This window comes from Microcaecilia unicolor, chromosome 2 (assembly GCF_901765095.1).
Source record: "Microcaecilia unicolor chromosome 2, aMicUni1.1, whole genome shotgun sequence".
NCBI lineage: Eukaryota > Metazoa > Chordata > Amphibia > Gymnophiona > Siphonopidae > Microcaecilia > Microcaecilia unicolor.
The window spans coordinates 43,016,621-43,042,455 of NC_044032.1; the positions used below are offsets into that span (position 1 = coordinate 43,016,621).

Below are 25,835 nucleotides of genomic sequence, written 5' to 3' on the forward strand. Positions count from 1 at the left end.
AACTTCATCTGTCAATCTGTTTCTTTTGTTGGTTTTGATATTATTTAACGCTGAGAATAAGGTTTCACAAAAGTACGTAGAGGGAAAAATTGTGAGTAAAGCCATTGCTATATTTTTCAGGGTGCTAAAAGTGTCTGGTAATCGGTTCCAAGCACTCCAAATTTCCTGTTCGTAGTGGCACTCCTCTTGATTCTCCAAGCGGCACCTTTCCAGATTCTCAAGCTTTGACCTCAAGTCAACAAACACCTGAGCCCAGATGCTGTCTTGAAATTCTACAAGTTGCATCTCCAAATCATCAATTTGCATCCATTGGAAACCATTTAATTCCAAACTACTGTAGACTACTACATCAGGATACTTAATTATTTTCATGGTCTGTTCTAGGCTTCTAAATTGATTAAATCTATCACTGAACTGGTCAAGTAACGAGTCTAAAACATGCTGGTACTTTATATGCAAGGGTTCCATTTCATTTTGTATAGCTGCACTGGCCTTCTCAAAATACTTTGTTACTCGAGGAAAATACTTATAAGTTTTAGTTTCTACATCTCGCTTGAAAATTTTAAATTTACTTTCAAAAGCTTTTATGTATCCAAACATAACGTCAATACTTTTGCCAAAATCTTGTAACTTTAAGTTCAGTTCATTAATATGAACAGAGAGATCTGTAAAAAACATCAGGGTGTTGACCCACTTATCATCATTGAGCTGAGGAAAGTTTCCCAGATCCTTATCCTCAAGAAATACCTTAATTTCTTCAAAGCACTCCACAAAGCGCTCAAGAACTTTGCCTCGGCTCAGCCATCTTACATTATTGTACATCAGCAGTCCACTGTAGGTGGAATCGACCTCCAGTAAAAGTGCAGAAAATTCTCGCTTGTGAAGGGGGCGAGCAGTTATTAAATTAACTATTTTTGTAACAACTGACATTAAGTCGTTTAAGTCGGTGAATCCTGCCTTGGCACATAAAGGGGCTCATTTTCAAACCACTTAGCCTTCCAAAGTTCCACAGGTTTCTATGGAACTTTGGAAGGCTAAGTGCTTTGAAAATATGCCTCATAGCCTCCTGATGGATAATACAATGAAAAGGCACAATCGGATGTCCAATAGCTTCCGTAAACAATTTGACAAATCCAACTTTTTTCCCCACCATGTTTGGTGCCCCGTCTGTCGTCACTGACACAACTTTAGAGATATCAATGCTTAGGTCACGGAATGTTTGTATAACAACCTTACATATTTCGCTTCCTGATGTACTTGTTGGCACTGATACTAACTTTTATCAACTCTTTTCTCATTGTGAGACCATCAGAATATCGACCAATAATGGCCAACTGAGCATGTGATGTGACATCAGTAGTTTCATCAAGAGAGATCGAAAAATATTTACAATTACTTATGTCTCTCTTTAATTGATGTTGTACGTTTGTGTTCAGTCTCATTATTCGGTCTTTTATGATATTTCTACTGAGTGGTAACTCAGATATTCTCTTAATAATTGCATCTTTATTCTGCATATCGTGAAATAGAACTGGTGCACATCTTAGGAGAGTTTCTTTAATAAATTCTCCCTCACTGAGTGCTTTTCCATGCTGAGCAATGGAGTGAGCAATGCTCAAACTTGCAGATGTTAAATTTGTAGAACCTTTTACAAATTTAAGGACGGAATTAGATTGGCTCTTATAAAAGTGTAGCTGCCTGGAAATGTATTCCTTCCTTTCATCCTCACTTTTTTTCAAGAGCTGGGAATGATTAGTTTCAAAATGTCTATTTATATTCCACATTCTGCTTACTACCGTTTCAGTACATAGAACGCAAAATGATCTGCCATTTTTTTTCTATAATGCCATACATCTCGGTCCATGTCTCTTGAAAGGGTTGGCTACTGCTACTACCTTTACTTAACCTTGGTTTTTTATTTTTTGGGTTCTCCATCAGGGGAGCAGTGACAGAAGATAGAATTATAGATAGCCTGTTAGCCCTGCAGGCAATTAGGGGTTAACCAGCCTAACTGACCACCTTATGTAAATTAAGATGGCTGCCGCTATTTCTAATGGCGGGAAACGGCACCCATAGCAAATGCCCTCGCCTCTCCCAGCCTCCCCCTCACTTATCTCAGTAATGATGGTCAATTAGAAATCCACGACACCCCAGAACAGTAGATTGGATGATGGTTGCTGTGGTTATGTGGTTGCTGGTAATGGCGATCACAGGGCCCCCAGAGATGCGTCCCCCACGGCATTCCGCTGCTCTCTGCTCCGCCGGCCGGAAGTGAGGTCAAAGATCTCCTAACGGCCGTGCAGGAGCCGGGGCAGAGGGAGCAGCAGGGAGGGAACAAGCGTAGGACTCGGAGGGAGCCAATAGGAGCGCACACGGCACCCCCCCCAGCGGGTAAACATGCACTGGGGGGGGGGGTGATTTCGCCGGGGGGGGGGAATTCGCGCTGCACCTGGGGGGGGGGGCGCATCGGCGATCCGCCCCGGGTGTCAGCAAGGAACGCCGCTGCTTCTCTGTATGCGGCCACATGCGGCCGCATGTCACCGAAAATGGCTACGCGTGTCAGTACTGACACGCGTGTCATAGGTTCGCCATCAGGGTACTAGCCTAAGACCTAGGGTAAAGATATCACTGTCACAGACTCAACAGCAAAATGCGTTGCGAACCCTTAAGTCTCCTAACTCCTAGCTCATGATTATATTCTTTGTAATCCACACCATCTCTGGATGACACAGAAAAACTATTTCACACACACAGTCTTCTGAGGTAAGCTCAACAGAGGACTCACTTCATGTGGAGAGCAAAGGATCCAAATAATCTATGCTGCATTCCTATTCTTTACTATGTTTAAGACTCACAAGAGATCAATGACAAAAACTGTGGAGACTCACTGCAAAAATCACAATAAGTAGATTAATGCCTATACAAAAACAATACTTTTCCATTCAGTTTTAATGATGCAATTCGGTTGTTGTTTTTTTTAAACTGACAGGCAATATCATAGTTTCAAATTAATAATTTATTTCAAGCTTTAAAACCCCCCCACAAATTGAACTCGTTAATTTCACCTTGTGAAATTCCTCATGATCCACTAGTGGGGAAAATTCAAACAGAAAAGAACCCACTAGGTAACAGCACAGAGCGATATTATCGTGAAACCTTACAGTGTCTTACTCTGTTCATGTCAGGGTCAGTGGCGTAGCCAAGGGTGGGCCCGGGTGGGCCCAGGCCCGCCCACTTTGGGCTCAGGGCCACCCAGTAGCAGCACACCTATGATGTGGCTGGCAGGGATCCCCAAGCCCCACCAGCCGAAAACTCCCAACTACTCTCGCTCCTGCATACCTTGTAAATAGCATATCTTTGCCTGCAGTGAGCAGCGACTGATACATACTTTTCACACTGGCCCCCAGCCTTCCCTCTGATGTATTCCTGCCTATGCAGATACAGGAAATTGCATCAGAGGGAACGCTGTGAGGCTAACACAAGCAGTGTGTATTAGTTGCTGCTCGCTGCCAGTGAAAATCTACTATTTAAAAGGTATGTGGGGGAGGGAGGATGTTTGAGAGACCAAATGGCATGCAGGCGAGATGGGGACAGACCAAATCACTTGTGGGACAAGATGGTGTTCTTCTGCCCGTCCATCTTGGGCCCAGGCCCACCCAAAATTGGGTGTCTGGCTACGCCTCTGGTCAGGGTTGTCAATATTGGATACCATTATAAGAAAACAGAATCTGTACACAAATGTAATGAAACGAGTGTCAGAATATACAACTTGACAAAATGCAGAGAGGTAAACCAGTAGTGCTGTACAAAAACATTGTTAACATACAACCCTTAAATATACACAGTTTGATTTGCTAAAAGCTTCCAAATTTAAGGAAAAGGCACAAAAAATTAAATCTCCATGTAAACCAGTTAAACAACTGCATAATTCATACTGATTTCTAATATTGTGACTCATCATTAAGCCTTGCTCATCTCAGCCTGGTCAATCATGTCAGAATAGCCTGGTCTTGGATTTATTAAACTACATCCCACTGTACTTTGGAACTAGTTGTGCTTTTCCTGGGTGGTTTATTTTGTTTTGTTTTACGGAAATCCTTCAGAAAGCAGAAGCTTGGAGTTCACTAATAAAAGGATTAGACCATCTTACCATGAATGATCGGGGCTATCTGGTAACACAAATTATCGGACACTCTGAAAGTCTACCAAGATGCCTCTTCTTTTTTTTAACACAGAAGTAGCAGTGGAATACTTTTGGTTGTTTATAATGTTATAATAAGTAATAAAAAAAACAGGTTCAACTTTTCAATATGTGCACTTTCATATTTGCCTCTGAATGATTCACTGGTAGTCAATGGAAATGTCTAGCACAATAAACCATGGGACATTAGGTTCAATGTAAGAAAATGGAAAGCAAAACAAACTCCTTAGATTTTACTCCAAGGGTTATCGTATAATGTTCAAATAATTCGCATTTGGGTACAAAGAGTTAATGAGAAGAGCTAAAAGCGTGTTTCCATCGTGAAGACAATGGCCAGGGTACTTTATAAACTGGCAAGCTTGGGAGATCTGCTCCTGGTACTCCATATACTGTTTGCTTGACATCATTGCTTCAAGAGCACTTGTTGCCTGTTAACACAGAGAAGAAAAAAATTCTAATCAACTGCTATGCTGCTAAATATATATCTGCCAAGCAAGCCAAACCACCACAAGGGTGGAGGTACACAAATTCCTACGAAAAGTAGAATCTGAGGAAAGGGGGAGTAGGAGGAGTAGGCTCTTGAACAACACCAGTAGGCGACGTAGATAGGAACAATCTCTGTGTTGAGTCGAGTGTATAATTAAATAAAGAGATTGTTCCTATCTACGTCGCCTACTGGTGTTGTTCAAGAGCCTACTCCTCCTACTCCCCCTTTCCTCAGAAGCTAAATATATATCTATCATGACAAAATGCCAACATTTGCATTTACTAATGGCTTTTGTTATGAAGAGACACGTTCGGAGGATTCCTCATACTACAGAAGTCCCTTTTCCTTCCTGACAGTACTCCCCCTCCTTGGCTGGCACATTATTGCACTTGCTACTGAGGGCTGAACGAACACAATTATTATTATTAAAGTGCTGTCATTCTTCCCTCTCACCCAGTACATGCACGAAAAATCTCCTCCTTTTCTCCAGTTTGATGCTCAAGAACTACTGTAACAACAGCCTTCTCTGAAAGGACGGAAAGGGTTTGCTCATATTCCTCAGCACATAACTGTGCTATGTATGATAAGCCATTGTTCTTTCCTCAACTGGGAGGCAGCTAGAAAAATATTTCTCAACCCTGTCCTGAAGGCACACAGCCAGTTGGGTTTTGAAAATTGCTATAATGAATTATGCATGAGGTAGTATTGAAAACACAACTGCCTAGGGGTGCTTCTAGATCAGGGTTGGGAAACACTGGACTGGAAGGTACTGTAAATAGTTTACGTTATTTTCACAGAGCACAGTTAATAAACAGAAATAAAGAAAATATAGAAAAGAAAATAAGATACCTTTTTTTATTGGACTAACAGTACATTTTGATTAACTTTTGAAGGTAACCCTTCCTCTTCAAATCAGAAATAAGCAAATGTTGACAAATATATGAATATATAAGTGAAACGTAAAAGCATTCCAATGACAGTCTCACAGGAAGAAGGTGGGATGGGTTAGGTGAGAAGCAAGGAGAGCTGGGTGGGTGAGAGACAGGGAGAGAGGATGGCTGGTAAGACGGTAAAAAGCAGTAGAAGTTTATAACGGGCTAGAAACCTCAGATCTTTGTTAAGTCCTGCCTGGTGGGTGTCAAAATATGTCATCATAGGTCTTACATTTCTGGATTGTCTTAAAGTTTCCTTGTAGTATTCTCACCATAAAATCATTGATGCAGTGTTCTGGTTTTGTAAAGTGCTGTCCTACTGAGATGACATCCTTGTTAGCTTTGTCATGTTTCATATGATATCTATGTAGATTAAATCTATGTAGACAAATCTTGTCTTTAGTATCTGGCTTGTTTCTCCAATACAGCACCCTTCTTTACACTTTTTACATTGAATGATATATACCACATTTGAAGATGGGCATGTGTGAAGGATCCCCTTCATGCTGAATATTTTTCCCATGTGAATGACTGTGGTATCCTGTGAAATGTGTTGGCATGGTTTGCAGCTTGATTCATTGCAGGGATGTGTGTCACTCTCTTCTTTTTGAGCTTCTATCAGAAGATTGCTTTTCACTTTTAAATTGGGTGGCTGTCAGAAGGCCAGCACTGGTGGGGCTGGGAATATCACTTTCAGCAGTTTATCCTCCTAGATAGTGGCTGTAGATCTTTTATAATTTTTATAGCTCTGGATTGTTGCCACTACAACGGGGATTCTCTCTGTGGCTTTCTTTTCCTTGTACTGCAATGGATTTTCCCTGGCCATTTTAAGGGAAGAGGTGATATTCTTGGACATTATTTTGGGGGCTGTAGCCTTTTTGTTTGAAGGATTGAGTAAGAATTTTGAGGGGTTTATCTCTGGCTCTTGGATCAGAGCAGATACAATGGTATCTTTAGCTTGGCTGTGTATAATGGACTTTTTTGTATGTGATGGGTGGACGCTGGAGTTGTGGAGGCAACTGTACCTGTCTGTAGGATTCCTGTATATAGATGTTTGTATGTAGCCATTGCTGATGAAAACTGTGGTGTCTAAAAAATTTACTTTTTCTGGGGAGTAGTCAATTTTGAATTTGATTGAAGGATGTATTGAAAGAACTGTGAAATTACTTCAGAGTCTCTTCTCCCTCAGTACAAATCATAAAAATGTCACCAATATACTGGTAGCATTTTAGGGGTTTAGTCTGATATGTACTAAAAAATGCAGAGATGGCTAGTAACAAAGTACTTGTACTTTGTTAGAATACATAAGTACAATTGTAAGTAATTTTACTTGTAACGAGTTACTTTTCTTTGCAATATTTTTTTTTACTTGTAACAAGTTACATGTAAGCTGTACTTTTGTACTTAGTAACAAATTACAAATTTGGAAAGCAGTTTTAAAAAAAAGTACTTTTCATCCTTCTGCTTCTCCCCCTCTACAGGCTTTCCAAGAGATGTCAGATGCGGCTTGCAGCTAATTGGATCTGAACTTCCGGTCCCAAAAACAGCTGAGTTGGGACCAGAAATTCAGGCCCAATCTAATGCAAGCCAGGGTCTGACATCACCTGGAAACCCTAGCCCCTGCCTTCTACACCTGCCCAGAACAGCTGTTGATTGGCTATTTGTTGTCATCAGGCTCAGCTGCCTCTCCAGACTGAACCTCAAGGTCTACTCTCTCTCCTCTCCCATCCACCATGGCCCCGCAGCACAGTCTTGCTCCTTCCCTCCCACTGCACCTCTGCCGGGCTCGCATTATTAAACTACCATGGGAGACACACAGACCTGTCTCTCTGCACTGCCACTGATGCTTCCTGCCACAAGTCAACCTCCTCGGATGCAAACTTCCAGAACTGGCGAAGGAAGTGCTATCGGCGCTGCAGAGAGCTGGATCCTACATGTCTCCCATGGTAGTTTATTAGCATGGGCACGGCGGAGGTGCAAGGTTGGGGGGGGGGGGGAAGAGAGCGAGACTGTGCTGTAGAGCTGAAGTGGATGGGAGGGGGGAGAGAGAGAGAGAGAGAAATTAGGCAACATTGGATGGATGTGGGGGGAGAGGGAGAGAGAGATAGGGCTATACTGGATAAAAAGGGGGATAGACAAAGGCTATGGGCTGGGGGAGAGAGAAATTGGGAAAGACTGGATAGGCGGGAAGAAAGAGAGAGGCAAGACTGGATGAGAGGGGAGGGAAAGAGAGAGAGAGAATGACAGAGTGAAATGGGGCAACACTGGATAAAGGGGGGGGGGGGGGGAGACAGAGGCTATGGGCTGGGGAGAGTGAGAAAAATTGGGCAAGACTGGATATTTTTTATTTTATTTGTACCCCGCGCTTTCCCACTCTTGGCAGGCTCAATGCGGCAGGCAATGGAGGGTTAAGTGACTTGCCCAGAGTCACAAGGAGCTGCCTGTGCCGGGAATCGAACTCAGTTCCTCAGTTCCCCAGGACCAAAGTCCACCACCCTAACCACTAGGCCACTCCTCCACTAGGTGGGGACATAGGAGTCAACTTTTCAAACTGATTGGGGATGATAAACCCAATAGAAATTACCCCTCCCTGGACAGTGCTCAAACAATTGGAATATGTAAGTTTTTGAAATATGCACCTGCTCTCTTTATATTTTGTATGGTACAAACAGTCAAGTCATTGTTTGTTTCTTTGGTTTTGCACTGTATGCAGAGTATGGCTTAGTGGGGGGTTCAGTTTAATTTTTGTCTACATATTTCTATTTTTAGTTTTGGGTTGGTTATTTATTCTATACTGCATGAGGGGCTACCTCTGTTCATGTGTGAAAAAGGCTGGGTATTCCGTTAGCATCAAGTGTCTGTGTAGGACTAATCTGTGCTTATCCAGCTTGTTTTGTTTTCCAACAGAAATATTAGTTATCAGTGGCGTAGCAAGGGTGGGGTGGTGGTTCACCCTGGGTGCATGCTGCAAGGGGGTACAGGTAGCAGCCGCACGGCTGTCGGCTCCACCGGTTTCCTGCTCCCTCTGAAGTTATTTCCTGTTACAGGGCAGGGAACTGGCGGAGCCAACAGCCGCGCAGCTGCTCCCTGCATCCAGAGGTGATGCAAGGGGGGAGGGTGGATTTTTCTGGAGGTGATGTGCTGTATGTGTGTGAGGGGGGGGGGGGGGGGATGAGCAGTGGCCATCCGCCCTGGGTGGCTACTGACCTAGGAATACCACTGATTAATGTTCTTCTGTCCATTGCAATGCTCAGGGGTGGTGTTTTTTTCTAGGAAGACCTTGTGTGACCCCCTGGAAGTTTGCTTGTAAACATACTAGATTCTGTGGTCCAACTTGTTAAGAATACTTTTTCTTTGTAGTAAAAAAGTAGTTTTAAGAGCTGTACTTTATTACTTTTACTTGAGTATTATTATTATTTTATTTTTTGGCTAAGACTTCCTACTTTTACTTCATGACTTTTGAAGCCAGTACTTTTACTTTTAAGTACTTTTAAAAAGTAACGACCCCATCTCTGCAAAAATATCTCTTCCAGTTTTGCCATGAAGAGGTTAGCATATTGTGGTGCCATCTTGGGGCCCATCGCAGTGCCCATGATTTGCAGACAGACATCATTGTTAAAGCAGAAATAGTTGTGTTACAATAAATTTGATTAATTTTATAACAGTTTCCAGTGAGTACTGGTGATCCAGGGAGGATGTTTTTTAGAAATGTAATCACATGCAGCTGTGTCATCTGAATGGGGAATGTCGCTGTATAGTGATTCTACATCCACTGTGACAAGAAAAGCACCCTGTGGTAACAGTTTGATGTTTTTTAAATTTGTTCAAAAGTCTGTGGTGTCTTGAATGAAGCTGTCTGTCTTGTGCAAGAAGGGTTTAAGAATCCCCTTTCTAAGTCCAGATATTTCCTTTGTAAGTGTGCCAGTACCAGATATGATTGGTCTGCCAGGGTTTCCAGGCTTGTGAATTTTGGGTAGAATGTAGAATGTGCCCACAGGAGGATGGTTTGGTATGAATTTTTTTAAAGATGTGGCTGTACATTCTTTGGAAACATTTTGATAAGATTTTTCAATTGTTTGGTATAATCCTGTGTGAGTTCCTCTTTAACATTGCTTTTGACTCTTAACCACTTGTAACCACTCGCCTCCACCTACCCCCTCTCCTCCTTCCTGTACACATTAATTGATTTGATTACTTTATTTTTTGTCTATTAGATTGTAAGCTCTTTGAGCAGGGACTGTCTTTCTTCTATGTTTGTGCAGCGCTGCGTACGCCTTGTAGCGCTATAGAAATGCTAAATAGTAGTAGTAGTAGTAGTTTCCTATAGTATGTGTTGGCTGAGAGCTGTCTGTGTTCTTCAATGTTTTTTTGTGTATCCATAATCACTACAGAGCTTCCTTTGACTGCAGGTTTGATGAAAGTGTTTTGGTTATTTTGTAGGGTTTTAATGGTCACTCTTTCTGGGAAGAGAGGTTTTACAGAATTTTCTTTTGTTTGCTGGGCAGTTGTGATTTCACCCTATGTCTGAATTTTTCTATGCAGTTGTCTAGTTTATTGTTTTGTCCATCATGTGGGGTGAAATAAGTGTTCTTTTGTTTAAAACTGTATTAAATTCTGTTGGGAGTTTCTTTTTTATAGAAATGTACAACTTCAAGCAGAGTTTTCTAAAGAATTTTTCCAGGTCTGAGAATAGTTGAATTTCATCTAGTTTGCTGGAATCTATGTTTTATTTCTATGTATTACCTTTAAAAGTGGACTAACACGGCTAACAAATCACTTTACACAGAGCAGAGGAATGTGACAGTTTATACTTCAGAATGCCAGTGATGCACACAGGCAAATACATATGGCTATCACTTTGGACGTAACTAGTTGTTGTGCTTCAGATGTTTAAATATGGACTCTCTTTTCCTATACAGCATTATTGAATTTATTAAAACTTTTTGTTGCCTCAGAGAATAATGCTGTAGCCTGATTGCAATGTTGGTGAATCTTCTGCTCCTAAGGAAAACTTATTTCTGTTTTCTTTAATTTTATATTGCCTTATAAATATTACCTTGTTCTTGGATCCAATAATAATGTGGTTAAAAACTAGACTATAATTTCCTTTCAATTTGTTTTGAATTTGTAAAATAATATGTAAGTTTTCTAACATTTTCAGAATATGTGAATGTAAAATGAAAAAAGTTAATAAAGAAAATTAAACATAAAACTTTTTGTTGCCAACAACATAGCAATTCAAGATATCAATCAAATATTAAACCCAATGTAAATGAATATGTTTTGAATAAAAAGCTATAAAAAGCATGAAAGCTCCTTGTTTGGCCGAGTGTCTGTTCATGCTGCCATTTTTCAGATAACTACACATCTCATTACTTGAAAAACGACTCATCTTCATGGGAACAGCAAAGGATTCAAGTAATCAATGCAGCACTTCCAACCTTAACTATGCTTAAGACTCACAAGAAATCAATGAGAAAATCTGTGGAGACCCACTGCAAAAATCAAATAACTAGATTAATCCCTATATAAAAATACTACTTTTTTCATTTGGTTTTAATGATGCAATTGTTTGTTTGTTTGTTTGTTTTTGGGGGGGGGGTTAGACTGACAGGCAGTATTATAGTTTCAAGTTAATTAATTTCAAGCTTAAAAACAGCTACAAATTGCATTCATGAATTTCAGCTTCTGAAGTTCTTCATGATACACTAGCAGGTAAAAAGAACCCACTAGGGGCAAGATGCACTAAAGTCGTCGTTAGAGCCATTCCGTACCGAATTCCATAGTGAATCGGTAGGGAACGGCTATGCATCAAGAAAAGGGAATGCAAATGAGCTGCTCGTTATAGCTCACTTGCATTCTCTAACCTTCGTAAAACCGTCGGATAATCGGTCGGTAGAGCATGCGCAGAGCAGCCAAGCGTTATGCTGGCTGCTCTGTGCATGTCAAATACGTGTGCCAAATACGCATGTCAAATACGCTGCCCGAAGACGCCGTGCCGCTCACCCCCGTTTCTCAATCAGCTGATATCGGAGAGTGCAGTTGAAAGCGCCCGTCACAAAAATAGCCTTCCATTTTGGCCATTATTTACACCCAAATAATAAAAATGTCTTTTTTGGCCACAGCTAAGAGATCTGGAAGTCTCTGAGCCAATCACAGCACATTTACCTCAGCTAAACACGCTGCGATTGGCTCAGAGACTTCCAGGTCTCTCAGCTGAGTGAAGCACAGCCAAAAAGGAAGTTTTTATTATTTGGCCAAAATGGAAGGCTATTTTTGTGATGCACGCTTTCAACTGCACTCTCTGATATCAGCTGATTGAAAACCCGGCCAAAATGGAAGGCTATTTTTCTGATGGATGATTTCAACTGCACTCTCCGATATCAGCTGATTGAAAAACGGGGAGGTGAGCGGCACGGCGTCTTCGGGCGGCGTATATGACATATGTTTTTGACAATTTTTCGATCCAGCGCAGTCCCAACGAGAGGTACAACCTCTCGTTAAATTTTCCGGCGATTTCCACTGTTAAGGCAATCGGAAAAGGTTTGTGCATCTCATTACAATAGGGTTTCTGCACAATTTGCTCATCTGCATTCCGTTTTCATTAGCTGCTACCGCCGTCGGAAAATGGCCTTTAGTGTATGCCATGGTTAAAAACTTGTTTGTTAAAGGCTCGTTTAGTTTAGTGCATCTTGCCCTAGGTAACAGCATAGAGAGATCGTTGTGAAATCTTACTCTGTTCATGTCAGGGTTGTCAATACTGTGTGCATGATAAGAAAATAGAATCTGTACACAAATGCAATGAATTAAGTGTCGGAATAAACAACTTTGCAAAATGCAGAGGCAAACCAGTAGTGCTATACAATCCTTAAATATACACAGTGACTTGCTAAAACTCCCAACTTTAAGGAAAAGGCAGGAAAAAATTAAATCCCCATGTAAACCAGTTAAACAACTGCATTAATCATACTGATTTCTAATCTTGTGACTCATCACTAAGCCTTGATCATCTCAGCCTAATCAACCATGTCAGAGGCGTCCATGCTGAGGTGTTCCATGGAAATTTGGGGATGTGCACGTGCTACCCACAGTGCTGGGGGCATGTTCTGTGCTGGTGGTTGGGAGGCGGGGCTAGTGCTGGGCAGACATATACGGTCTGTGCTGGGGCTGGTGGTTGGGAGGCGGGACTAGTGCTGGGCAGACTTATATGGTCTGGGCTGGTGGTTGGGCGGCGGGGATAGTGCTGGGCAGACTTATACGGTCTATGCCAGAGCTGGTGGCGGGAGGCAGGGATAGTGCTGGGCAGAATTATATGGTCTGTACCAGAGCTGGTGGTGGGAGGCGGGAATAGTGCTGGGCAGACTTATACGGTCTGTGCCGGGGCTGGTGGTTGGGTGGCGGGGATAGTGCTGGGCAGACTTATACGGTCTGTGCCAGAGCCGGTGGTGGGAGGCAGGGATAGTGCTGGGCAGACTTATAGGGTCTGTGCCAGAGCTGGTGGTTGGGAGGCGGGGTTGGTGGTTGGGAGGCGGGGATAGGGCTGGCCACACTTATACGGTCTGTGCACTGAAGAGGACAGTACAAATAAAAAAGTAGCACAAATGAATTTATCTTCTTGGGCAGACTGGATGGACCGTGCAGGTCTTTTTCTGCCGTCATCTACTATGTTACTATGTAATCGGTTAGTACATGGGCGTGCAGGTTTAGCGTGAGAGTCCCTACCACCTACAAAATAGGTGGTGGTAGGGACTCACATGCTAATGGCCAAGCACTAATGGGAAAATTAGCTAATGAACATTAATGCAAAAAATAGGAAAATTGGACATTTTACTCTAGTGGAAAAAACAGCCAGCGCACAGAAATGACCCGTATAAGGATGTGGGTAAGACTACTTTTTACAACTATTTGGTAAAAGGGACCCTTAGAGGGGCATAATCGAAAGAGACGCCCAAGTTTTCCTGAGGACGTCCTCGCAGGACGTCCCCAGACAGGGGCAGGGAAACCCGTATTATCGAAACAAGATGGACACCCATCTTTCGTTTCGATAATACGGTCGGGGACGCTCAAATCACAAAATTTAGGTCGACCTTAGAGATGGTCGTCTCTGATTTTCAGCGATAATGGAAACCGAGGACGCCCATCTCAGAAACGACCAAATCCAAGCCATTTGGTCGTGGGAGGAGCCAGCATTCGTAGTGCACTGGTCCCCCTGACATGCCAGAACACCAACCAGGCACCCTAGGGGGCACTGTAGTGGACTTCAGAAATTGCTCCCAGGTGCATAGCTCCTTTACTGTGTGTGCTGAGCCCCCCAAAACCCACTCCCCACAACTGTGCACCACTGCCATAGCCCTCATGGGTGAAGGGGGGCACCTAGATGTGGGTACACTGGATTTTGGAGGGCTCGCTGTTTCCTCCACAAACGTAACATGTAGGGAGGGGGATGGGCCTGGGTCCACCTGCCTGAAGTGCACTGCACCCAATAAAACTGCTCCAGGGACCTGCATACTGCTGCGATGGACCTGAGTATGACATTTGAGACTGGCATAGAGGCTGGCAAAACATATTTTTAAAGATGTTTTTTGAGGGTGGGAGGGGGTTAGTGACCACTGGGGGAGTAAGGGGAGGTCATCCCCAATTCGCTCCGGTGGTCATCTGGTCATTTAGGGCACATTTTTGTGGCTTGGTCGTAAAAAAAAAAAAAAGGACCAAGTAAAGTCATCCAAGTGTTCGTCAGGGACGCCCTTCTTTTTTCCATTATCGGCCGAGGTCGCCCATGTGTTAAGCACGCCCCAGTCCCGCATTCGCTACGCCTCTGACACGCCCCCTTGAACGTTGGTCGTCGCCACGACAGAAAGTAGTTAAGGACGCCCAAAATCGGCTTTTGATTATGCCAATTTGGGCGACCCTGTGAGAACGACGCCCATCTTGCGATTTGTGTAGAAAGATGGGTGTCCTCTTTCGAAAATAAGCCTGTTAGTGAACAACAGGCTGAGTGTGTAGCAGTTTCAATGCTTATCTTCTCCAGTAATCTCCTTGCTGTCACAATCCATCAAAGATATGTAACATATACCATTCTGTTGAAACTATATACCTTCAATTTATTAATGCTTCCTAACAGGAAACTTGCAATCAGAAAAACTACCGGTCCATCTTACCTGCTGGGCCTTCTGTGACAAATGCAATTCAGAGCCAGGTTTCAAACGAACTTGATTTTCTCCAGGAATCTGTACCAGAAGAAATGCTGCCATGCTGCGGGCAACCACACGAAATCTTACATGTTGAAAGCAAAAATAAAACAATTAAGAACAATTACACTGTGCGGAACAGATTACACTATATGCAAGGAAATATCACAATTATTATGTCGGGTATCTCACAGCATATTATTAAAGAAATTGTAGTAAATGTGAAGCTAGAAAAAAACAAACCTCATGAGCAGATATTCAAACTCCACTATCCAGAGATTTTTAGCCCTTATGAAGGAGATTCTATATATGGCACCTAAAAAATGGGTGCGGAAATCAACGCCGACTAAGCATATTCTATAAGCGGTACCTCGATTTAGGCGCAGTACATAGAATACACTTAGGTGCCTCCATTTACACCAATGAGTACGTTGCGTAAATCCCAGCGCATAGATTTAGGCGCAGTGGGTCATATTCTATAACTACACACGCAAACTGCGAACGCCCATGAAATGCCCATTTCCCCACCTATAACCATGCCCCTTTTTGCCTAAGCATGTTAGAACTTAGGCGCACTGCACTGCAGAATGCGCTTAGAGAGTTGCGCGCATAAATTCTAATTATTGCCAATTAGTACTCATTACTGCTTGATAAGAGCTGTTATCAATGCTGATTAGTTTGTTAAGCCAATTAAGATACGTGCCTTGTTACAGAATACGCTTCGATTTTGGCGTGAGTCACTAGGTGCACTATATAGATCCAGGGGTATACGAAAGCACTGCTCCAAAAATCTGTCTAAATCTACCAATACTACCCAATTAATTAAGGGGCAGAGAGACAGCAGAAGAAGGTGGGGTGTAAAATTATCCAGATAGTCATGGTACTATTCACATAAATAATATTATGTTTAGGCTTGCTAGATAGTGGGCCTAAATTAAACATACAGAAGCAGTGCTTAAATTAAACCTCTGCAGCCACCACTGACACAAATTATATCACTCACATACATGAAATAGAAAGCTGTTATGAAGTAGGCAATTACCTCAGTGAATTTTATTTATTTGGCATGCGTGCTATTACTGGTCTAATTAATGCAATTAGTACCTTAAGTAAATATAATTCTTACCGAGCTGATAAAGGCGATTTCTTTCCAAGTCCAATGGCACCAAGTATTCCAGAGGTTAATCTTTCCTCCCCAAGATGACTCTGTATACTCTGTATTGAAAGCAGTGTTCGCAGAACAACTTCAGTTATAATGCTATCATTTTGCTCCATCTGGATCAAGGACAACTGCAGGGCTTTGTGCCACCAGAGAAAGAGTTTTGCCTCTCCAATTGAAGAACTATTTTTAATTAAAACAAACAAAAAAATGTGAAAAATAATCAGAGCTTTTAACGGAAAAAGTAGTAAATGAAGAGGATTATTTAAACTAGGTCCAGTAAAGGGTTAGAGGATTTTAATAAAGTAAATGAAAAACACTGAGAAACACAAAACTCTACCTCCATCGGAGCAGGTGCAAAGTTGAGAAAGAGAATTTGTGCATTACTGGGAATATATATGAGAGAAAAATAGACATGTTGTTGTTTTTTTTTTACAGGCCTTGTGTTATAAATCCCCTCCCTTCCCCAGTGAACCATTAGAAAGGGTTTTCAAAATCTCTGGCTACATATTTGCAAAATGAATCGCTGGTTAATATGATAATTAAGCAGGGGCGTAGCTATCATGGGGCCACGGGGCCCTGGACTCCCTGCCGCAACCCTCTCGACCCCCTTCCCGCTGCCAACCCTCCTCCGCTGCTGTCGCGTACCTTTGCTGGCGGGGGACCCCAACCCCCGCCAGCCGAAGTTCTCTCGTTGCTGACCCCCCGCCGCAACCCTCTCGACCCCACTTCCTGCTGCCAACCCTCTCCCGCCGCGTACCTTTGCTGGCGGGGGACCCCAACCCCCGCCAGCCGAAGTCCTCTTCTCAGCCACGTGGCGTTGTTTGCTGAATGATCTGATGAAGTTTCTGTGCGTGAATCTGACGTCCTGCACATACAACGTGCAGGACGTCAGACGCATGCACAGAAACAGATTCAAACTTGATCAGATCATTTGGCAACGCCGCGCGGCCGAGAAGAGGACTTCGGCTGGCGGGGGTTGGGGTCCCCCACCAGCAAAGGTACGCGGCAGGAGAGGGTTGGCGGCGGGAAGGAGGGGTCAGTAATGCCGCGCGACTGAGAAGAGGACGTCAGCAAGCGGGGGTTGGGGTCCCCCGCCAGCAAAGCTACACGGCGGGAGAGGGTTGGCAGAGGGAAGGGGGGTTGAGAGGGTTGCAGCGGCGGCGGGAAGGGGGGGTTGGTGCCGCCAGGGGGGGCTAAAATGTGCCCCCTCACCTCAGGCTCTGGACCCCCCCTCCCATCGAAGTCTGGCTAAGCCCCTGTTATTAAGACCCTGGGAGATCATAAAATACCAATTGGATTGTACCTTCTTAAAAGCAAGGGGGGCACAAGAGTCTATATTTTGCCCATGGCTCACTACTGCCTTAAAGTGGCTCAGTGGGGTATACAGTTGTTACACTTTATGATATTTTTGTTTCAGGTTTTATGTTTATAGAATATACGGCTGTAGGATATAACACTAGGCTACCAGAACATGAAAATGTTCAAAACCGTTTCAAAGCACTTTTGGGCTTTGGATGACTTACTTCATTAGAATTATCACAATAATATATAACCATTAAATTTCTCACTAGGCAGATTTACAACTACTTAAAGTATATCGGTACCTATTTACTAAGTTGCAATATGGAATCATTGCACACTAACAATGCAGAATATTAGCTATTAGCATGTGCTAATTCTTGAGTAAACTGCCAATGTGGAAAATGCCACTTAGGGTGCAGAATGAGTAGGGGCTGCATATATTACAATTCATGCAGAGGTAGTACCATATGTTAAAATTGTTAATACGCCAGATAATACAGAACAGATCGTACCAAGTGAAAAGGTGTAGATAGCTAAATCATGATTTGTATGTCATACAGATAACATATGGTAGCAACTTCTCTACTTTATTTGCACAGCAGCCCTCCAAAAATGCTGAGAACGCCCTCAACAATTAACAAGATGTCACAATCACCCTACATTATTTTTGGCAATTATCATGCAGTAAGTGCAAGACCTTATTTACACTTTAGTAAAAAGAGCCACGGTATTTTATTACATGGCAATATTAGACTGGAGGAGTAGTGTCAAGGCTGTGGCCATGCCCCTGTGCCTAGACATCTTTTTTCCAGTGATCTGGCTCTGATTCCAGCCTGGCTTTGCTCCTGAGTCTTGTCCCTGAAGGTTTTTTCTTGTGTTTCTGAGTCTTGCTCCTGAAAGTTTTGCTTTTGTAAATCTTGTTCCTGAAGCTTTACTCTTGTGTAGTCTTGTCCCTACTTGTGTTTCTATGAATCTTGTACCTGAAAGCCTGGCTTCTGAAAACCTTGTTCTTGAAGCTTTACCCTTCTTCCTGTTTAACTGTGTTTCTATGAGTCTTGTACTTGAAAGCTTTTTTTTCTCTGTGTCTTGCTTTTGAACCTTGTTCCTGAAAGCTTGGCTCTATAACCACACCATGCTCTTGGTGAATGTTACAGTTTGGCTCTACCCAAGGCTCCTGCTTTCAGTTTAGCCCTGCTCTTGACTCCTGCTACAGTTAAACTCTTATTTCTGCTTTCTGCTAAAACCAAGCTCTGTTCCTGCTCTCTGTTAAAGCTAAAGCTCTGTTCCTGCTTTCTGCTAAAGCTAAGCTCTGTTCGTGCTCTCTGTTAAAGCTAAAGCTCTGTTCCCGCTTTCTGCTAAAGCCAAGTATATGGGCTTTCTGCTAAAGCCAAGTATGGCCAAGCCAAGTCTGTCCCTGAATCCTGTTCCAGTTGCCAAGCCAAGTCTGTCTCTGAATCCTGTTCCAGTTGCCAAGGCTGTTCCTGAATCCTGTTGCTGCCAAGCCAAAGCTCCATTCCTGGTTCCTGTTCCTGCCTTGTTTATAGTTGCTTCTGTTTGTTCTTGTTGCCTAGCTCTTGCCCTGTTTTGTCTGTCGTGTTTTGTGTCTAGCTTGACTTTTCTCATTCAGTCTGGTCCTGTCCGGATCCAGTCCTTGCCTTGTCCTGGGGTCTTGCCCTTTTCTGGACCCAGTTTTAATCTAGTTCCGTGTCTTGCCTTGTATTGCCTGGGTCACAGTCCCAGTTTTAATCCAGTTCCGAGTCTACCTGTCCTGTCTGGATTCCAGTTCTGGCCCTTTGCCCTGCTTTCCTGGCCTCACCTGGATCCAGTCCTTGTCTTGTCCATTGTGCCTTGTTACCTCTGTCCTGCCTTGTCTACTCTCCTGGTTTATTGTAGTCCAGTCCGTTCTGATTCCTGCCTGTGCCAGCACAGGTGACTTGTCTGCCAAAGCTCTAGCTTTGGTCTAAGGGCTCACCATACCTGAATCCGTGACAGATTGCAAAGACCCTTGAGACCATGACAAGTAGCCCAGTGGTTAATGCAGTGGCCTGAGAACCTGTGAAACTGGGCTCGATTCCCACTGCAGCTCCTTGTGACTCTAGGCAAGTCGCTTAATCCACCATTGCCCCAGATACAAAGTAAGTACCTATATATGATATGTAAACTGTTTTGATTGTAACCACAGAAAGATGGTATATCAAGTCCCATCCCCTTATATTCTGGTACTTTTTTAGCCATTTTGGTTTCAGTTTTAAGAATTTATTTGGGTTTCAGATGATTACAATGTGCTTTAAGATCTTATTTACTTTAGACCCGCTTTGGCTAATTTTCTTAGTTAATATTTGTGATGATTACAATACTTTATTGTCTTGATTCAATATGCAATTCCTTTGCTGGGAGTAAAAAAAAAATGTACTGTATCCACAGAGGTTAGACTTCAAAACCTGCCCAAATTGTCTGTAGGTGAAAGTGTAAAATGGAATGAAGAGAAGATGGGGATCACTCAAAACAATTTACCTTGTTTTGAGTGATCCCCACCTTCTCTTTACCTTGTTTTATGCAAAAAAAATAATGTGCAGCATAATTCTTCTCTGGGCAAAATTTGACTAACCCATAGGGTTTGCACCAATACACACTTCTGATTACTTACCCCATTTGTAGATTTTTTAAATATTTGTTTTGATTACTATATTTATTCCTGTTGTTGTTTTATTATTATTAGCTACCCTGGCCCTTTTTTTTTTTTGGAAGAATGAGGTAAAAACCTAAATGAAAAATGGAACCAGCCTATTGTTCTATCCTTGCCATAACCAAGTGCTCAGCCAGGAGCTGACAAACCATATAAAATATGATCAGTAAAAGCAACTCTGCCCTGGAAAGGGACGGTCTAGACTTTATTATTATTTTTTAATCTCTGCAATAAAATGAATACCTGGGATGCGTCTGCTCCAGCCACTTGCTGATTACCATGAGGATTCTCATTTCATTGGTTAAAGTCTGATCTACATTCAGACATTGGAGTACATATACGTGAAGGGTCAGGTAGCTTCCCAACGACAGGCACTCCTGAAGAAACTCTTCCATTGTAAGCTCTGGAACCTGAAGAGATGCTAGCAGAGGACCCCATCCTGAATTTTGATTCATCCCAGATTCTCAAAACAGACAGAAGAAAATGATTTTAAATATATTGCTTTGAATGTACAGTTTTAAGTTGCATAATTTATTTGAAGGTAAACACTTTGTTTAGTGAGAATTTTTGGACACTGTAAAGCATAGAAAGGAACGCAGCCTGATGCCTGACTGCTAGGAACACTGGGGTCAGTTTCACTGATGTCTTGTGAACTATTACTATGTTATTTGCGTATTTCTGCTCAAATTATATCTGTGTATTACAAGGATGGAGGGAAGGTGGAACTCAAAAATTATACAGATAGTGGCAATATTTAGCTGGTATCTGGATATGCTGTAAGTTTAATTTAGGTCTGCTGGATAACAGGCCTAAATGTACAGCAATGGAGTAGTAATCATATAACACATATATTCAGCTGTGCTGAATATATGTATTATTAAACACTGGCACTAGTGGTCACAATAAAATAGTGAGTGCCATACCCCCATACTTTCTGACACTCCCAGGATCAAGAAATAATTCATGCATGCATTTATAAATACATAGAAACCACAACAAGAAGGCAAAGACCTTCACTGTTGAACTGATATATTTTTGAACTGAGTCTCACCCCTTGATATTTATAATTATTTTTCTTTTATTTTTTTGGACTCAACAGTATCTTCCTGGTCCATTTTATTTCCAGCTTGACTGGACACAGAATTGGGCTCTGGTGCCATGAGCCTAAACTCACAACTAGCTAGGGAATTTTGGTTCCACACCCCACTTTTTTTTTTTTTTAATTTTAAACCAAACTCTCCCTCCTCTTTACTTCTTTTCCCCCCTTCCCATCGACTCCCAAAACCTGTAGTCCTGGTACTGCAGCAATGGCCCCTTGGCTGGGGACCAAGCATCAGGGCCAGAATCCTACAACCACAGTCCCAGAATCTAGCCACCCTATGATATCCTTAAACAGTGACCAAAATAATCTCATTCCCTTTTTACCCTCTCTCCACACTGGTGGGAGGGGGGGATGGGATGGAAATGCTGCTTTTGCAATATTTCCAGCTGACCGAGGGAGCAGAAGATACAAGGGACTGAATTAAGAACCTCATACAAAGTAGGCCCTCGCACAGCACAAGTATGTGCGCTTATATGGAATGTGTTTACTGTTGTAAATAAAAAAGCACAGGGAGCTGAGCTCCTAAATCTATGCTCTTAAGTTAGACTCCTAAATTTGTGACCTATTTTCAACCAAAGTTTAAAGCCTAAGCTTCTTGCTGAAAATTTATCTTGAGGTACTTAAAAAGTTATGCTTATAAATTTTGACCTACATTCATTTGTTTAGATCAGGGGTGGGCAACCTCTGTTCTCAATGGCTGCAACCCAATCGGGTTTTCAGGATTTCCCCAATAAATATGCACGAGAACTATTTGCATATAATGGAGGCAGTGCATGCAAATAGATTGCATGCATATTCATTGCAGAAATCCTGAAAACCTCATGACTGGGTTGCAGCTCTTCAAACTGAGGTTGCCCATCCCTGAGTCTAGATTTATAAACCTACTTCATGACCCTACTGCTGAAAATCAGTGATAAGTTTCTAACCTTTTCCCCCCCCGCCCTAAATTAGCTCCTGTTGCGATCCACTTTTTAGTCTCCTAAATTTAGGTGTTTAGTGCCAGATTCTATGTTTGGTGACTGAAAATTCCGTGTAGAAAAAAAAATATGCTAAGGCAAATTGTGTAAAGTACGCTTACATTTTTATAGAATACGCTTCAATTTTTACATGGTATATAGAAAAATGCCCAGTACCCCTCCACGCAACCAAATGTAGTTATGGTCAATTATGCCATGTTTTACTTGGTGTAAATGCTGATGCCTAAATTAAGCACAGAACAAGTATATTCTGTAACAATATGCACAGATTTTTAAAACACTTATGCCCCGCCTATGGCCACACCCCTTTTCAACTATGGAACTTTTAATGCCAATTACTGCTAATTGCTTAACATCCAATTAACAGTGCTGATTAGCTTGTTAACCAATTAAGTTACATGCATTGTTAGAATACGCTTCAACTTCCATGTGGAAATTAGGGCACCAAATATAGAATCCTGAAATTATGACATTTCAAATAAAAATTTCAGCACTCAACCATAGTAATTTTCAAAGATGCCAATTTAGAAGTGCAAATCTCAAAGACAGGAGCATAAATCCTTTGAATAGTGGGGCTATAAAATATACCAAAAAAATCTTAAGGCTCTTTATATTAGTTTAATGACCCTACTCCCTTTGCAAGTTTGAATAACTAAACAGGTGGAGAAGCATTTTCGATATGATATCTAAATCCAACTTTGGACATTTTGCTGAAAACATCCAAGAATCATGAGGTGAATATGGCCATTTTTGAACCTGAAAAAACTTTCTCTTTTTGTTTCAAAAATGGCCATTTCTGTGTTTGACGTTTTGTGCTCAGTGTGTTTTTCTTTTGTGACCATTTTTGGGGAAAAAAAAACCCATGCAAGAGAAAAACGCACAAAAACAAGCCATTGGGGCATACTGGGGGGGTTGGGGGAGCATTCTTAGTAGATTGGCACAACAGACATCCCATAAGAGCAGTGGGGCATCTTTGGGGGCGCTGCAGCAGACTTCACATCTCACCATTACCTCCTCACATTGTATGGTGAGCCCTCCAAAACCCTACTGTACACCACTACAACAGCCCTTATGTTCACCTATATGTAGGTACAGTAGAGTTTTTGGTAGGTTTTGGACAGCTCACACTTTCCGCCACACGTGTAACACTTAGAATGGGACATGGGTCTGGGTCCTCTTCTCTACAGTGCACTGCACCAACCACTAGGCTACTCCAGGGACCTGCTTGCTGCTCTAAAATTGCTGACCGTAACATCTGAAGCTGTCATAAAGGCTGGTATATACTGTTCCTTTCACATCTTTGGGGGGTGGGAGGGGGTGACAGACCACTGGGGGGATAAGGGGAGGGTCATGCTTTAATCTCTCCAATGGTCATCTGGTCATTTAGGGTACCTTTTTATGACTTAGTCATTATTGAAACAGATCCAGTCCAAAATGTCCAATTTTTAGCCCTGGACATTTTTATGGCAGAAAAAAGTTCAAGTTATGGGAACACCCAAATCCCGCCCCCAACACTTCCCCTTATAATTTGGATGTACTGCACATAAACTACATAGAAAAAACGTCTTAAAAATGTGTTTCAAAAATAGTGCTTTGAATGTTTTTACAAGAAAAACATTCATCTGCTGCAATGTGCAATTTTTGGACGTTTTTCTATTTTGAAAATGAGACACATGATAACACAGTAGATGACTGAAGATAAAAACCTGTACAGTCCATCCAGTCTGCCCAACAAAACAAACTCATAGTATAAGGTATGAGTGATAATACATATGTAAACTTGATCTTGATTTCTCCTTGCCATTTTCAGGGCACAGAATGTAGAAGTCTGCCCGGCAATGGCCTCGTTCTTCAACTACTGAAGTTTCCATCAAAACCCCACTCCAGCCCATCCAAATCTGTGCAGCCATGATCAGGGAGCAGACCACAGAAGTCTGCCGGCACTAGCCTTGTTCTCCAGCTACTGAAGCTGAATCTGTCCAGCCATAATCAGGGCACAGATCTTAGAAGTCTGCCCAGCACTGGCTTTGCTTCCCGATTACTGGTTTTACCATTTAATCTCCACTAAGCTTGTTTGGTTCCACGCCTTCTATACAGGATTCCTTTGTGTTTATCCCACGCAGCTTTGAATTCAATTACTGTTTTCATCTCCACCACCTCCCACAGGAGGGCATTCCAGGTACCTATCACCCTCTCCATGAAAAAAGTACTTCCTGACATTATTCTTGAGTAAGCCTCCCTGCAACCTCAATTCATATCCGATAGGTCTACCACCTTCCCATCTCTGGAAAAGGTTTGTTTGTAATTAATAACTAGCTACTATTTGAATGTCTGTCATATCACTCCTGTCTCTCCTTTCCTCAGGTCATCAAGTCTTTCATCATATGTCTTGCAACATAAACCCCATATTATTGTCGTCACTTTTCTCTGAACCACTTCAAGTCTTTTTACGCCCTTAGCAAGATACGGCCTCCAAAACTGAATACAATACTCCAGGTGGGGCTTCACCAACAACTTGTACAGGGGCATCAACTCCTCCTTTCTTCTGATGGCTATACCCCTCTCTATGTAGTTTAACATCCTTCTGGCCACGGCCACTGCCTTGTCGCACTGTTTCATCACCATCACCATCACCCCAAGATCCCTCTCCTGAGCTGTACTTATCAATCTCGCTCCTCCTATCTGGTGCATCTCCTTTGGATTTCGGCACCCCAAGTGCATCACTCTGCACTTCTTGGTGTTAAATTTTACCTCTAATCAGTATACTGGATTTTAGTACTTCTTCGGTTTCTTAAATGATAGCCGACAATTTTATATAGAAACCATACATTCAAAAATTTAAAAAATATATATGAAAAAAGAAAAAAGAAAGAAAGAATGTATGGTTTCTACATAAAGTTGTTGATTAAATTTTAACTGTCAGACCTTGGACCATTCTTCTAATTTTTGTAGATTTCTTCTCATGGTTTCCACTCCTTCTGGGGTATCCACTCTATTGGTCATCTTCATGTCATCTGCAAAAAGGCAAACTTCTCTTTCTAACCCTTCAGCAATGTCTTTCACAAATATATTAAACAGAATTAGCCCCTGTACTGACCCCTGAGACACTTCACTACTCACTATCCTTTCCTCCGAGCGGATTCCATTTACCAGTACAGTTTGTTGCCTGTCAGTCAACCAGTTTCAAATCCAGTTCACCATTCTGAGTCCTAAGGTCAGCCCTCTCAGCTTATTCATGAAATCTTCTGTGAGGAACAGTATCAAAGGTTTTGCTGAAATCCAAGTAGACTGTATCTAGCGAATGTCCTTTATTCAGTTCTATCGTCACCCAGTCAAAGAAGTCAATCAGATTCATTTGGCAGGATTTTGCTTTGGTAAAGTCATGTTGCCTCGGATCCTGTAACCTGTTGAATTCTAGAAAGTTAAGTATCTTTTCCTTCAGCAGCGACTCCATTATTTTTCCTACCACCGACGTGAGGCTTACTGGCCTGTAGTTTTCCACGTCTTCCCTGTCCCCACTTTTGTGAAGAGGGACCACATCAGCTTGTCTCCAATTCCACAGAACTTCTCCCATCTCTAAAGATCTATTAAATAAATCCTTTACATGTCCCGCCAGGATTTCTCTGAGCTCCTGAGATATATCCCACACTGCCCCATAATTTTGTGCACTTTCTGTTTTTCAAGTTGTTTATAAATGCTTTCTTCCGTGATTGGTGCAATATCCACTCCATTCCCAGATATAATCACCAGCAGCTAGCTTCTTCAGGATTTTCTTCTGTAAACACCGAAGAGAAGTAT

General features: G+C 42.2%; 1 protein-coding gene across 1 annotated transcript in view; it reads right to left on the minus strand.

Moving 5' to 3' along the window:
• Positions 1-3,611: 3,611 nt before the first annotated feature.
• The window catches only part of EPG5 (ectopic P-granules autophagy protein 5 homolog), a 231,820-nt gene continuing 209,596 nt past the window's right edge, over positions 3,612-25,835 (minus strand). Inside the window, exons 41-44 of the mRNA XM_030192892.1 lie at positions 20,202-20,421; positions 15,935-16,150; positions 14,779-14,893; positions 3,612-4,629 (exon numbers count right to left, since the gene is read on the minus strand). Coding sequence (XP_030048752.1) covers positions 4,447-4,629; positions 14,779-14,893; positions 15,935-16,150; positions 20,202-20,421 — 734 coding nt within the window. The 3' untranslated portion in view covers positions 3,612-4,446. The remainder of the gene's footprint in view (positions 4,630-14,778; positions 14,894-15,934; positions 16,151-20,201; positions 20,422-25,835) is intronic.